This window comes from Toxorhynchites rutilus, chromosome 2, assembly GCF_029784135.1.
Source record: "Toxorhynchites rutilus septentrionalis strain SRP chromosome 2, ASM2978413v1, whole genome shotgun sequence".
Taxonomy (NCBI): Eukaryota; Metazoa; Arthropoda; class Insecta; order Diptera; family Culicidae; genus Toxorhynchites; species Toxorhynchites rutilus.
The window spans coordinates 152,324,698-152,337,684 of NC_073745.1; the positions used below are offsets into that span (position 1 = coordinate 152,324,698).

Genomic DNA, 12,987 nt, shown 5'->3' on the forward strand with positions numbered 1-12,987 from the left:
AATACGACAATCAAAGAAATTTTCAAAATCAACGTGGTAGGGGATCGCAAAGAGGATATGGACGTGGATTCATGCAACCACGCATATTTTACGCAACTGCAGAAACTGGAAATGGTATGGCACCAGTACCACAAAATGCGCAGAATGTGCAAAATTGGAACCAGTGCCAACAACCTCCATTCCAATTTCAGCAGCAGCAACAACCACCACAGCAAAATTTTTTAGGTCAACCCCGAAGCTTTTCACAATAAATGCAACTGCATCAAATTTTGTGAAGGCATACGTTGAAATGGCCAATTCAACGTGTACTTTCATGATTGACTCAGGGGCTGACATTTCAATTTTCAAAATAGGTAAGGTAGTTAATAATCAAATAGTAGATAGAACTAATAAATGTATAATTTCTGGTATATCCGGTGAAAAATTGGAAACTGTAGCTTCAACGATTACTACATTGAAATTTCAGAATGTATTAAAATTGAATCATAGATTTCAATTGGTCAATAACGATTTCCCAATATGCACTGAAGGAATATTGGGAAGAGATTTTTTATCACAATATAAGTGTAGCATTAACTATGAATATTGGATTTTAAATTTTACGTTTAATAATATAGAAGTTAATATTCCAATTGAAGATAATCTTAATGAAGGAATACTGCTTCCGGAAAGATGCGAAGTTATTCGCCGTATCCCAAATTTAAAACTTGAAGACGATGCTTTAGTGTGTGCACAGGAAATTCAGAACGGAATTTTTTGTGGGAACACTTTAGTATCTCCGAAAACGACATATGTTAAATTTATTAATACTACGGATAAACCAGTTCTTATTCTTAATTTTAAACCCATAGTTAAACCATTGAATGATTTCATTATAGCTAATATAAATAAAAATACCGAAATTAAACAGAGATCGGATGAAATAAAACAAAAAATTGACTTTACTGAAATACCAACATACGCTAGTAAACATTTTGAGACATTGATAGAAGAATATAATGACATTTTTGCGTTGGGAGAAGATTATTTGACCACAAATAACTTCTACACTCAAAACATCGAATTGTCGGACAATGTGCCCGTATATATTCCAAATTATAGGAGTATACACGCACAAAATTCCGAAATTGAAGGTCAAGTGAATAAATTACTGGAAAACAAAATAATCGAACATTCAGTATCGGCTTATAACTCACCAATTTTATTGGTGCCCAAAAAATCGAACACTGATGATAAAAAATGGAGGATGGTCGTGGATTTCAGACAGCTAAACAAGAAAATTTTAGCCGACAGATTTCCACTTCCAAGAATCGACACAATTTTGGATCAGTTAGGAAGGGCTAAATATTTTAGCACCTTGGACCTGATGGCAGGATTCCACCAAATCCCGTTGGACCCAGAATCTAAGAAATACACTGCGTTTTCTACGTCGTCCGGGCACTACGCCTTCACGCGCTTACCGTTTGGCTTGAATATAAGCCCAAACAGTTTTCAGCGCATGATGACTATCGCCATGGCAGGATTGACGCCAGAATGTGCATTTGTTTATATCGATGATATTGTAGTTATTGGATGTTCTACAAATCATCACATTAAAAATCTGACTAAAGTGTTTGAACGATTGAGACAATACAATTTGAAACTCAATCCGGAAAAATGCCAATTCTTTAAAACAGAAGTAACGTACTTAGGCCATAAAATTTCTGATCAGGGAATACTTCCTGATGACACAAAATTTAATGTTATACAAAATTATCCAGTACCAACGAATGCGGACGAAGTTCGTAGATTCGTTGCTTTTTGTAATTACTATCGTAAGTTTGTTCCAAACTTCGCGAAGATAGCAAAACCATTAAACGAATTGTTAAAGAAAAATTCAACTTTTATTTGGAATGATGAACGCCAAACATCTTTTGAACAACTCAGAGAAAACCTATTATCTCCACCAATTTTAAGTTACCCTGACTTTTCAAAGAAATTTATTCTGACCACAGACGCTTCCAACACAGCTTGTGGAGCAGTCTTATCTCAAGAAGTAGACGGACATGATCTGCCAATAGCCTATGCAAGTAAAGCATTGAACAAAGCAGATTCTAAAAAGCCAACAATATTGCAGGAAATGATTGCCATACATTGGGCTATCAATCATTTCAAGCCATATTTGTATGGTAGAAAATTCACAATCAAAACGGATCATCGACCCCTTGTCTTTCTTTTTGGAATGAAGGAACCTACCAAAAAGTTAACACAAATGCGTCTTGATCTCGAGGATTACGATTTTGACATAGTACATATCAAAGGAAAAGACAATGTAGGCGCAGATGCACTCTCAAGAATCGTGTCATCTGACGACCTGAAAAACAAAACAATGCTCGTGGTAAACACAAGGTCCATGAGTAGGAAAAATGAAACAGCAAAACAAAACAAACCGATTATACAAGTCGAGAAGCCTGGTAAAATAGTAGTCTGCTGCCTAATAGAGAAAGTCCCAATTTAAGTAGTAAAATGTTAGAATATGGGAAAATACTTTTTCTAATATGTCTTCACTTTTCCAATTTTTCTCGCCGTATAAACTTTCCTTTGGTGAAAATGAACACAACAAAACATACAGCTTAAACCAAACGACCCGTTCTCGAGCGGGAACACACCTTGGTTTTCATTTATGAAAATTGAAATAAATTGTTTTGTATATCAAGTCATTTTTTCAAAACAACTGCTACCATATACAATATACAACACTTACACTTGTGCAATTTTTTTCACAATACACGATTGGTCATTGATATGAAATTTCACGAAGCAACCAACATTAAACTTCTAAATTTAAATTTTATTTGCTAGAATAACCCAATCACTCACCTTACTTGCAATATAAAAATGCCCCCGACTTGCATATATTTGCGATGCCGATTTCCCCTGAGCATCTTGGTTTTGATGTCTCTGTTAGGGAACACATCTCGGTAGGAACAAAAATTCCCCCTAATCCATCATGAAATGACTGAGCAATAAGCGTTTGAAATTGGACAATTTTCACAATGTGTTCGATTTTCGATTTTCAATTTGTACCCCAATATGTTCCCGAAAGGCGTAATCCTACGTCAAAAGCCGAGTTTGAGACGCAGTATTACAAAGTGAAGGGTTTTCTTCTGCAACGCTGCCAAATCCCTGCTACGAATGCGCCTTCTTCCGCCCCCCACATGCGAAGTCATACTTCGAGCAACATTAAACTGCCTGATGTTAAGCTACCGTTAAGCTTTGCCGGTAACTATGAGTGTTGGCTCAACTTTCACGACTTGTTCGTATCGCTTGTTCACTCGTCGTCGGAGCTTTCAAGCATCCAAAAATTCTATTATCTCCGGTCGTCATTAGCTGGGGAAGCACTGAAGCTAATCCAGACGATACCGATTAGTGGCATTAATTATCCAGTGGCGTAGAATTTGTTGGTCGAGCACTTCCAAGACCAGAAGGTTCTTAAGCGCAATTAGTTCAGGCATTGTTTGACTTTCCGGCCCTTCGTCGAGAGTCTTCTAATGAACTGCATTCGTTGGTTGAAAAGTTCGAAGCAAATGATAGGGTGCTCAAGCAACTTGGAGAAAGCAACGAACATTGGGACATATTGCTGATCCATTTCCTCACGAGTCGTCTCGATCCTGTAACTCACCGTGATTGGAAGGAATTTTCTGCTACTCTTGACAACGCTGTTTTCAAGGACCTCGTCGATTTCATCCAACGAAGAGTCAACGTATTGCAGCACGTGTCTTCCAAGCAAAGCGATATTCAACAACTTTCGCAATTTTGCAAACCGACGAATAATCATGTTAGTAGCCACGGAGCATTTCAGGAGAATCGTCGAAAGTGTCTCGTCTGTTCGGAAGAACATCCCATCTACCAGTGTAGCATCTTCAGTCGTATACCGAAGTTCGATCTATTCCACCACCAGTACAACCCTTCAAGATCAACAACCCTCATCATCATCGATGCAAGCGCCAGCACCTGTTTTGAATGCTGCACACTCCGGCTTGAGCAGCTGTAACTCACAACTGTCCGCGAGATCCAAGGTTCTTCTAGCCACTGCTGTGGTGATTGCAGTAGACGACGCTGGAAGAGAACATATCGCTCGAGCACTTTTGGATTCGGGGAGCGAATGCTGTTTCGCCACCACACAGTTGTCTCAGACGATGGCTGTTACTCGAACGAGAATCGATCTGCCGATAGCCGGAATCGGAAAATCGACTAATGTGGAGGACGATGGAGGTCAACGAAGAAAAAATCGGTGCATTTTACACTTCTTTTATAAAGGCGAGAATGCACACCAGACCGCTGAAATAACGCTTGTGATGCTTGCTTATTATTCTCGTGCTCGTCGTATTGTTCTCGCGAGGAAAAGAATGAATCATGACTCATCCATCTTCAGCTGATTCTATGAAACAACGATCTTTCTACACCACTAAGATTATTAAGATTATTAAAACGTTATTTTAAAAATTTCGATGCATTCTGAAATAATATTCGAAGAGATAAACAACCGGATTGAATAAAATAATTCCGTAGTTCGTAGGTCGAAAATGCGGTCGTGTCCTATGCACAATCCCTTAGGTTTTTTTTTTCAAATTACAGTAGTGCAAAACACATGGCGAAAAATCACTCCATCGTGTTCACTGTTTTTTCGTAGTAAAGACTATGTTGGTTTTGCAAAAAGTTGTGTGCTAATCCAGTAATCTATCCAGTAATATCAAAACTAAAAACTAACAGTTCAAACAGACATTATTAACAGGCTATTAGAACTGTTTACATCACCATCAAGAATTTGTGGGGGTAGTTATCACAAGAAATCGTATTTCGTAACGATTTATTTGAAAGAAAGAATCAACTTCGATTCGGACTTGATACACTAGAGAATTCATACACGAAAAAGCGAAAAATGTTTGAGCATTCGCTATATGCAATTAGTTTTTGAACAAGAATTTGATTTACAATGAACAGTTCCAAAGAAAATTTTTCTGCTCTACGTGACGAGTTTTGCCTAATTGTATTTTCTTCTCTGGGGTAGTAGTTTCAAACTAAGGAGATGAACTTTTACTTCGAAGCATATAATATATCATTGTATCTGAAAGTCAATACGAAAGTTACGAATTCATGCGGATTACAGGTGATGTTAATTAGAAGAGAAATGCTAAAATCATATTGAAGGGCATCGATTCGGTAGGTTACATCCACCTGTCAAAATATCACTTTAAATATTTGTATTCCAAAGAACAAGAAGCGCCGTATTTCACGATGTTACTTCGACAAAAATGAAAACACAAAACAGGCGGCTGAACATTTGAATTAGTGTTGCCAAATTCCTAATTCGAAACTGTACTATCTGAAGGCAGGAATCGGCTAAAAGCAGTCAGTTTTAACAAAAAAGAATAGAAATTGTGTTCAATCAGAACAACGCCCTAAAAATGAAAATTTTATTGTATAGGAATCGAAACTCCTTTCATATAAAACTCCTTTCATTTCTCCCTTAAATTCAAAATATCCACAAAGAAACTAGTTTCTTTCTCTTTGTCGGATGCAATGCACAGGGTCTTTTATATTAAACGTTCACGCAAAAAACCTCCTTATAATTTTTTTTGGTTTCGTCGATGGTAACACTGCATTCCGCACTTCGGGACGATAATATTCGGCTACTTGTTCAGTCTGATCGGATTGGTTTTAGTATCAAGATGTATAATTTACAAGAACGTGTATTTTTAGTGAAATCGTATTACTCGAGCAACCGAAGCCTGAATGAAACTTTGTCCTCTTATGGTAATAATTTCAACATTTCTCGTCGTCGATTACTTCCTCTGGGGATACGTGAAGGACCGTTGCTATTTTAATAAACTACAACATTTGAAGGAACTTAAAGAAGAAATAATTCGGAGTTCCAACAGCATCGAAGTCGTAATGCTAGAGTTGTGATGAAGAATTTTGTTCACCGTTTAAAACGCGTTATCGAAAAAAGTGGTGGTCACATCGAAAATGTTCTAAAATAGCTTTGAAAGACCCTGTGCATACTTATTTTTTTATGTGCTGAGCCTCTATCATACTTCTTTTAGTTCTTCCTTTCGGAAACATGCAGTAGCTAATGGTATTATAATTTGTAACACATATTCACTCCTTTCTGCTACCATTTTATCCAACATTCTGCTCGCTGATCTTGACCTATTATACGATATAAATATGTTGAGAGAAGCAACACCTCTCCCTGTTCAGTTTATGTGGATAGTCAAACATAGTAGCAGAGGCCACACACTGGTTTATACAATGTGAACTTTTCCTTTTGCTCTCCGTTAGTGCAACAAATCATAAACACTGAAATCGATTTTTCTCTTAGCATTAATCTCAATCGCCACTTACCTTAAGTGTAATCGATAGACTGCTGGCCGTACCGGCGGATTCCGAGAACACACTGTCGTGGGATTGGGATAGTCCATCGCGACTTATGTCACTGGAAGAAAGAGAAACATAAAAAACGAACGATAAAATAGCGCACACACAACTTGAGGCGCGCGCGATAATAATCTGGCGCAAATCAAATCAACACTCGATGTAAACAACATACAAAAACACAATAGCGCGTGCAACAGGGTTCTCGTGACTTGCCCAAATGGGTGTTCGCCATGTTCAACGACGCGAGGGGTTGCGACAAAAGTCATTATCGGGTAATGCCTAAAAACACATTAGCGAATAGCACCTGTAAAAACGAATCATAATAGTACACCTAGAAATCGATTTGAAAGTAGTTTGCCGGCGATACCAGATTAGGATCAGTTTTTTCTTCGTTTGGTTCTTATATTGCCACCAGAACTGCACGTTGATTATGGTGGCTTATTATGACCTTATTATCAGCCGGGTGACGTCTTTAGAGAACCCCCATTGAACTGACAGGAGCCAACATATCGGGTATCCCACCTACATTTTCCCCTTGTTTTCATATGAATTGGGTATCCCACTGACAGTTCTGCTTGAGATTTTGCTAACGATCCTAGCATCAATCATAGCACCCGGCTGCTTATTATGATCATGAATTCGTGACTACAAATGTTTATAAACGATATGTTTTTATGCCACGAAATGAATTATTTTTCATGATTTGAATCTGGGCTGGATTTATGTATATTACGTGTGCTCTCATGGAAAATGTATCGTTGCAAAACTGACATCGTCTTTTTGTACCAGGGTTGCCAAATATACATAATATTCTGTTTTTTACAGATTTTTCAGTAAAAATACAGAATTTACAGTTTTTTTTTTCAAATTAAATCTAAATTATTACAGTGCATTTTTTCTATACACTTTCTTACTAATAAACTTTGTTTTGTTTTTGCGTTGAGTCATGAAAATACCTTGATTTATAAAAATATTGAAAAATGTAGTCGTGATTCTTTCTGAAGAAGAATGCAGCTAGGAAGTTGACTTTCAAATCGATTCGTCGGGACTTCTATATTGAACTCGTGTAACAGATTTCCAAGCGATTTGATTTCAGTGATCCGGTTATCAAAACTGCGGCCTTGATAAACCCTCAAACTTTCTTCAAGCTACCAAACCTTAATGATTAATTGTGCCAATTTCCTCAATTCGTTGAAGCAGGTAATAGACAGGTGACTAACCACGAGCGACTGCGATGCGGTGGTCAGGTGGAAACAGCACCTCGATGAGTACCTGAAAGGCGGTGCAGAAGGTAGAATCGAAAATCGAACTGACCTAGATGAGCCATCAACAGCCTGACCAAGGTTACTTCAATATGCAAATGTAAATTTTTTTTTTTTTAGAATATAAGAAAAATTGATATTAAGCTACCATTGAAAACCCGAGCTTGTTGGCAAATAAATAAATAAAAATATAAATATCCAACGGTAGTTTAAAAGACTGCATAACAACATAACCGCCGCCATGAACGGAAGGCCGGGAAAGCTCTACATATAAATACAGTTGAACCCCGATTGTATAATAGTCTAGCTCATCGCGAATAACGAAAATCGCACATAAGGCATTAAAGGACCGAAAATGAGTTCCAAACACGAAAAAAGATATTTCAGCATGAAAACTATGCAATATCAATACTGAAATCATTAAACTATCCATCTACAAGGTCGTGTACAGCAGTAGTCAGATATTGTGTAAGCCATGACTAGAACAGAATACATGAAACTATCACTCACTGACAAATTCCGGGAAGGCCTATGGATTTATTATGGAACTCGCTGTCGCGCATAATCCGCACCGCGGATCATCCGCGCGCGGATAATAGGGGTTCCACTGTAGTTATATTGTTATTTCCGGGATCTGAGAAGATGAGAATCTACTGAATGGAGTATAAAAAGGATGAAGGGAGTGGTCTGTACCATCTACAAGAGGACAAACAAGCTGAAATGCTGCAACTTTCGTGAAATAACGTTCAATAGCCACGCCTACAAAATTCTCTCCCAAATTAATTTCCGATATCTTTCACCGGTCACTAAAAGGCTTTAAGCTAGCTACTACAGTAGATCTAGAACAGCTCGATCATGCCCTAGAACTGAGACATCTTCCTGGATAAACTTACTAGACTTATCAAGGCTACCATGAATTGTGTGATAAGAAATGTGAGTGTTCTGCTACTCTCGATATACTTGTCACTTCGGAGGAAGACAAGATCGAACCTAGTGCGCCGCTACATAAAGTTGACGCTGTTCAAAACATTGATTAGACCGGTTGTCTTCTAGGAGCTGGAGATGACCACATTGCTCGCTGAGGATCGTAAGGCAATTAAAGTTATCTAAAGGAAGGTACTGCGGTCTATCTAGAGTGGAGTATAAATAAAAGACGAAGAATGTTGAAGGCGCATGAACCATGAACTCCATGCGCTACTTTGAGTTCCTTTGCATATGGGTCGGACACGTCTTTAGGATGTCGGTCGACAGTCTAGTTAAAAAAAGGGTTTGCAACTGCAACTGGCAACTGAACAACTGAAGATGGTTATAATCAGTATGTATGTTTTCTTCGCAGAAATGATGCCATTTCGTGTGCTGGAGGGTCAAATGCGCAAATAATGAGCTGTTTTAAAAGCTTAAACATAGTTTGTATGTATGCGAGCAGACATCTCTTTCTGTTTTCTTTCCTCATTTAATTTCGGATTGTGCCAAAAAAAAGTCCATTCGACGTCAATGGGGATCGAACCAAGGCCGACTGGAACGCAAAACTATTTCACACGACCACGCTATCCATATAGTTGCCAGCGCTGTTATAAAGAAGCGTGATAATATTACATCTCATCATAAAATGAAGTTGGAAAGTGTTTTCTAAGAGGATAAAGAAGAACATGAACGAGAATATACCTTTCTCTGTCTGGGCCGTGTATTTGGCAAACTATACGAAAAGCTTTCATATGCTTCCATTTAAATGAGTCTCCTGTTTCGCCCGCTCATATTGGCTCTAGCATATATATTATACAAATGATATACATGTATTGGGAAGTAGAACATTTTCTGTTATTTTTCAGCTCATTTGATGTAGTAAATCGGGATGCTAAAAATTAACTTTGGGTGTAGACACTACAGTTTTTATAGTACGTTTGCTTCCAGAAGACGGCATGCATCAACCGCTGAACAATCATGACTTGAGTGGATTTGTAAACAGGTATCCACATTTATAGATCTTTTAAATTTCAGTAGTTGGTCCATGCAATTAATGAGCTTTTGAAACAATGTTTTTGGGTCGATAAGTTACAAACATCACTCATACACTTTCTTTAAATACGCTAAATCCCACGTTTTGATTGGCCCAATTCGTGCTTCTCAAATTGCACCGACCAAAAGGAGCAACTAGAGTAACAGTGGAAAACTATTTGAATACATCAATGCTACTGCGAAAGCAAACGTAGCTATGCATCGTACAAACAATTCTATCCAAGGATAACATAAAAGATAAGACAACAAAGCCAAAACACGCACAAGCGAGCGAGCTGTAGTCTGCTTTCCTTTTCTTGGCTGATGCTTACAACGGACTTACAATGGTACTTACAACGGTAAATGTAATTGAAATATTGTTTCGCAAGCTCCACCTCTAGAGGAACTGGTACGAATTCGGTACCCCGTGGGTAATTTGGTACCCACCCGGATCTCCGGCGGTAATGAGCGCGCTCTGGTGGTGAATAAAAAAAGCGTTCTAGTAATGTAGTAACAAACGTCAGATGCCAAAAACCCAAAATATCTGTGTTTTTAAAAAAAAAATTCAAGTTTTATTGTTTTTGAAATCTTGAAAATTTTTCATGTGCGTCTTTTGAAAAATCATTAAAAATCGAATAGTGAGCCGATTTTAAATAATAAAGCTGATTTGGATCAAGAAATTGATGTTCTTCAATGAAGTAATCGAGTAAGTGTATCGAGATTTTAATCATAAATTTCATAGATTTCATTCCAAAGTGAAAATTCGGTATGCGGGTAATTTGGCACCCTAATGTAAACATAATGTTGATGATACACTAAGCTAAGTATTGCATGCCCATGCAGCAAAATTAAATTTCGCCCGATTTGGGGGTAAAAACTTTTGTAAAGGCTTTTGATTCGTTTTACTAAACAATTAGTTGGAAATAAATCGAGATGAAATTTGTTCACTATTTCTTGAAAAAATCTTTTTTTTGTTCCTCTTTGATTTGTAAAATTGCATGCTTTTTCGTCAAAGTTGAGTTAATTTACGTAAGATAGTGTACTTCACTTCTATGTTGTATGAAAATGTCAAAAAATACATTTTTCAGTGATTTCAGGACGATTCTTTTAATTTGAGAAAATAAAAAAGGGGTGCCAAATTTATACCCAGGCATCTCGGGTACTCGAATTTGAGTTGTTTCACTTCTATGCTCAAAGCTCCGAGCCAAATCAAGATTTTGAAATCGGTTTGCGGGGAAATGTCTGCAATAAATCCCTTCATAAGCTGACGTAATATGAAAAAAAATCCGAGCATTGGCCAAGAGCTAAGTCCAAAAAAAACAAAACGGGGTACCGAATTTGTACCAGTTCTTTTATGTGATTCTCCAGCCAGTCAATACAGATAAATTCAGCTGAAAAAAATCCGAAAATTTAAAGATACAAGAATTTTTTTTTCGATTTTCTAGAGTTTCTTCGATTGATATACATTTAACATTTGTCTAACCGACTAGTATTCTCCCAGTCCAAAAGTGGTTTTTGTTTGCTGTTCATTTACTATTCATACTTGCAGAACCAACCGTAAAATGAACAATACAGCTTTACATGATGCAACACCCGCTGTCACATTTCGGTTTGACACTACCATCTACGTGAATCCGGTTCGGCGATCATGCAAAATGCAGTAGAATAATTTCAACGCAAACTACCAGCTCTACAAGTTAACCCACCCACAGAGTAAAATTGAATCCCACACCTGTCACCTGGTGAAATGGTAACAACAAGTGGTTTTTCTATTTCCGGAATGCAAATCCAGGCCAGGTCTTTATGCGCAGTTGCTATCCAGATTTTCATTACGCGACACAAAGGGATTCGATTCCGCAGAATCAAAACAAAAACACCCTCCCCATTGGGACCCCAGCAATTCGTGGAGCCAAACCAAACCGCGAGCTCTTTGTGGCTGCACATGGCAAATCTAGCTGCGAGAGGTAGTTACGGTTACGGGTTTGAGCGTAAGCCGCAATACACACTCTCCGCCAATGCCGCCTCTGGGATGAACAACAACATAGCCGCCAGTAAAGTTTATGAATATATTAATGTTGCCGAAGCAACAAAAAGTGGCGCTTATTGCGGCCAACGGATTTTCGCAGACTGCTTTTACACGTTCAATGTTTATGCAAATTTGATTATTCGGGCATAGTAACAATTCGAGATAAACTGTTAGTTAATAGTTAGTGGGTGCAGTGCAAGGTTGCTGCATTTTGAACCTAGATAGTTTCGATAACAAATTATTCTTCATCCAAAAAACTAGGCAAAATTTTCTATCTAATGCTGAAGATTCTGCAGCGAAAGAGAAGGTATCGACACTACGCCGTATAATCCAGCGTTGATTTAATTCAAAACAATCTCTTGCATCGAAACATTAAGCCAAACCGAACAGTTTTTTTCTGATGTGAACCTAAACAACACAATGTATGGGAACTTCTTTTGATTAACCTGTGCTGTAATTATATGCATAAAACGAACAGTGGTTCGTAGAAGCGCAAATGCTTCATTAATCCATCCGCTTCGTGAAGTTAGACGTTCGATCTTCAATAACGTACATATGGGACAATGCAGTTAACGAAAGTTAGAAGCGTTGTGCCTGAAACGTGTATTTTACCAGAGCACAGCGGTTAGTGGAAAAGAATTTTTCATAGATCGATTAATTCAAGGCAACACTTGATCGATGCTATTATTTCCTTTCACCTACAACTTCACTATATGTTGAATAAGTAATCGGCTTGGAAAGTGCAAAACATTCCGCTCAAGTTGTAGCTTTCCAGTGTGCTAGAACAACTAGCAATATTTGCATTCATTTCAGAAATGAACATAGATTGTATTCTACATTAAATGAAATAAAAAAATATTCCTCAAAAACCCGATACATAAATTTTAAAGGCGTGTTTCTTGCGGCCGAAAATTGATGCGCAACAGGTGCAAGTGGTTTCAGGTTGTTGATCTTTCGCTCCATTTACAGAAAAGAATAAAAACAACTAATCAAAAAGTGATTACACAATTATATTCTGAGAGTACGAGCAGCAGCGGCCTCATACCTCTTGTTAACTCTAATTCAAACCATAAACAGGATGGAAAACTTGAGAAGCTAGAAACTTGAAATTCTTGGCATTTGTTCAAAAGTGAACACACATCCAATAATAACGATCCGATAGTTTCAGTTTAGGAGAATTTGTCTTTGTAGAGCTTGTCTCTTCATTCATCCATCACTTTCAAAATCTTTCTAGCAGCGCAAACCTCAAATGCTTAGATTTTCGGATTACGTCGCATTGACAAT

At 37.8% G+C, this 12,987-nt stretch overlaps 1 protein-coding gene across 12 annotated transcripts in view; it reads right to left on the reverse strand.

Annotated features, from left to right (window-relative positions):
• The window catches only part of LOC129771839 (bromodomain-containing protein DDB_G0280777), a 237,822-nt gene that overhangs the window by 13,513 nt on the left and 211,322 nt on the right, over nt 1-12,987 (reverse strand). For all 12 annotated transcript variants that reach the window (XM_055775921.1, XM_055775914.1, XM_055775920.1 and 9 more), the window contains one exon: nt 6,388-6,478. In XM_055775921.1, coding sequence (XP_055631896.1) covers nt 6,388-6,478 — 91 coding nt within the window. The remainder of the gene's footprint in view (nt 1-6,387; nt 6,479-12,987) is intronic.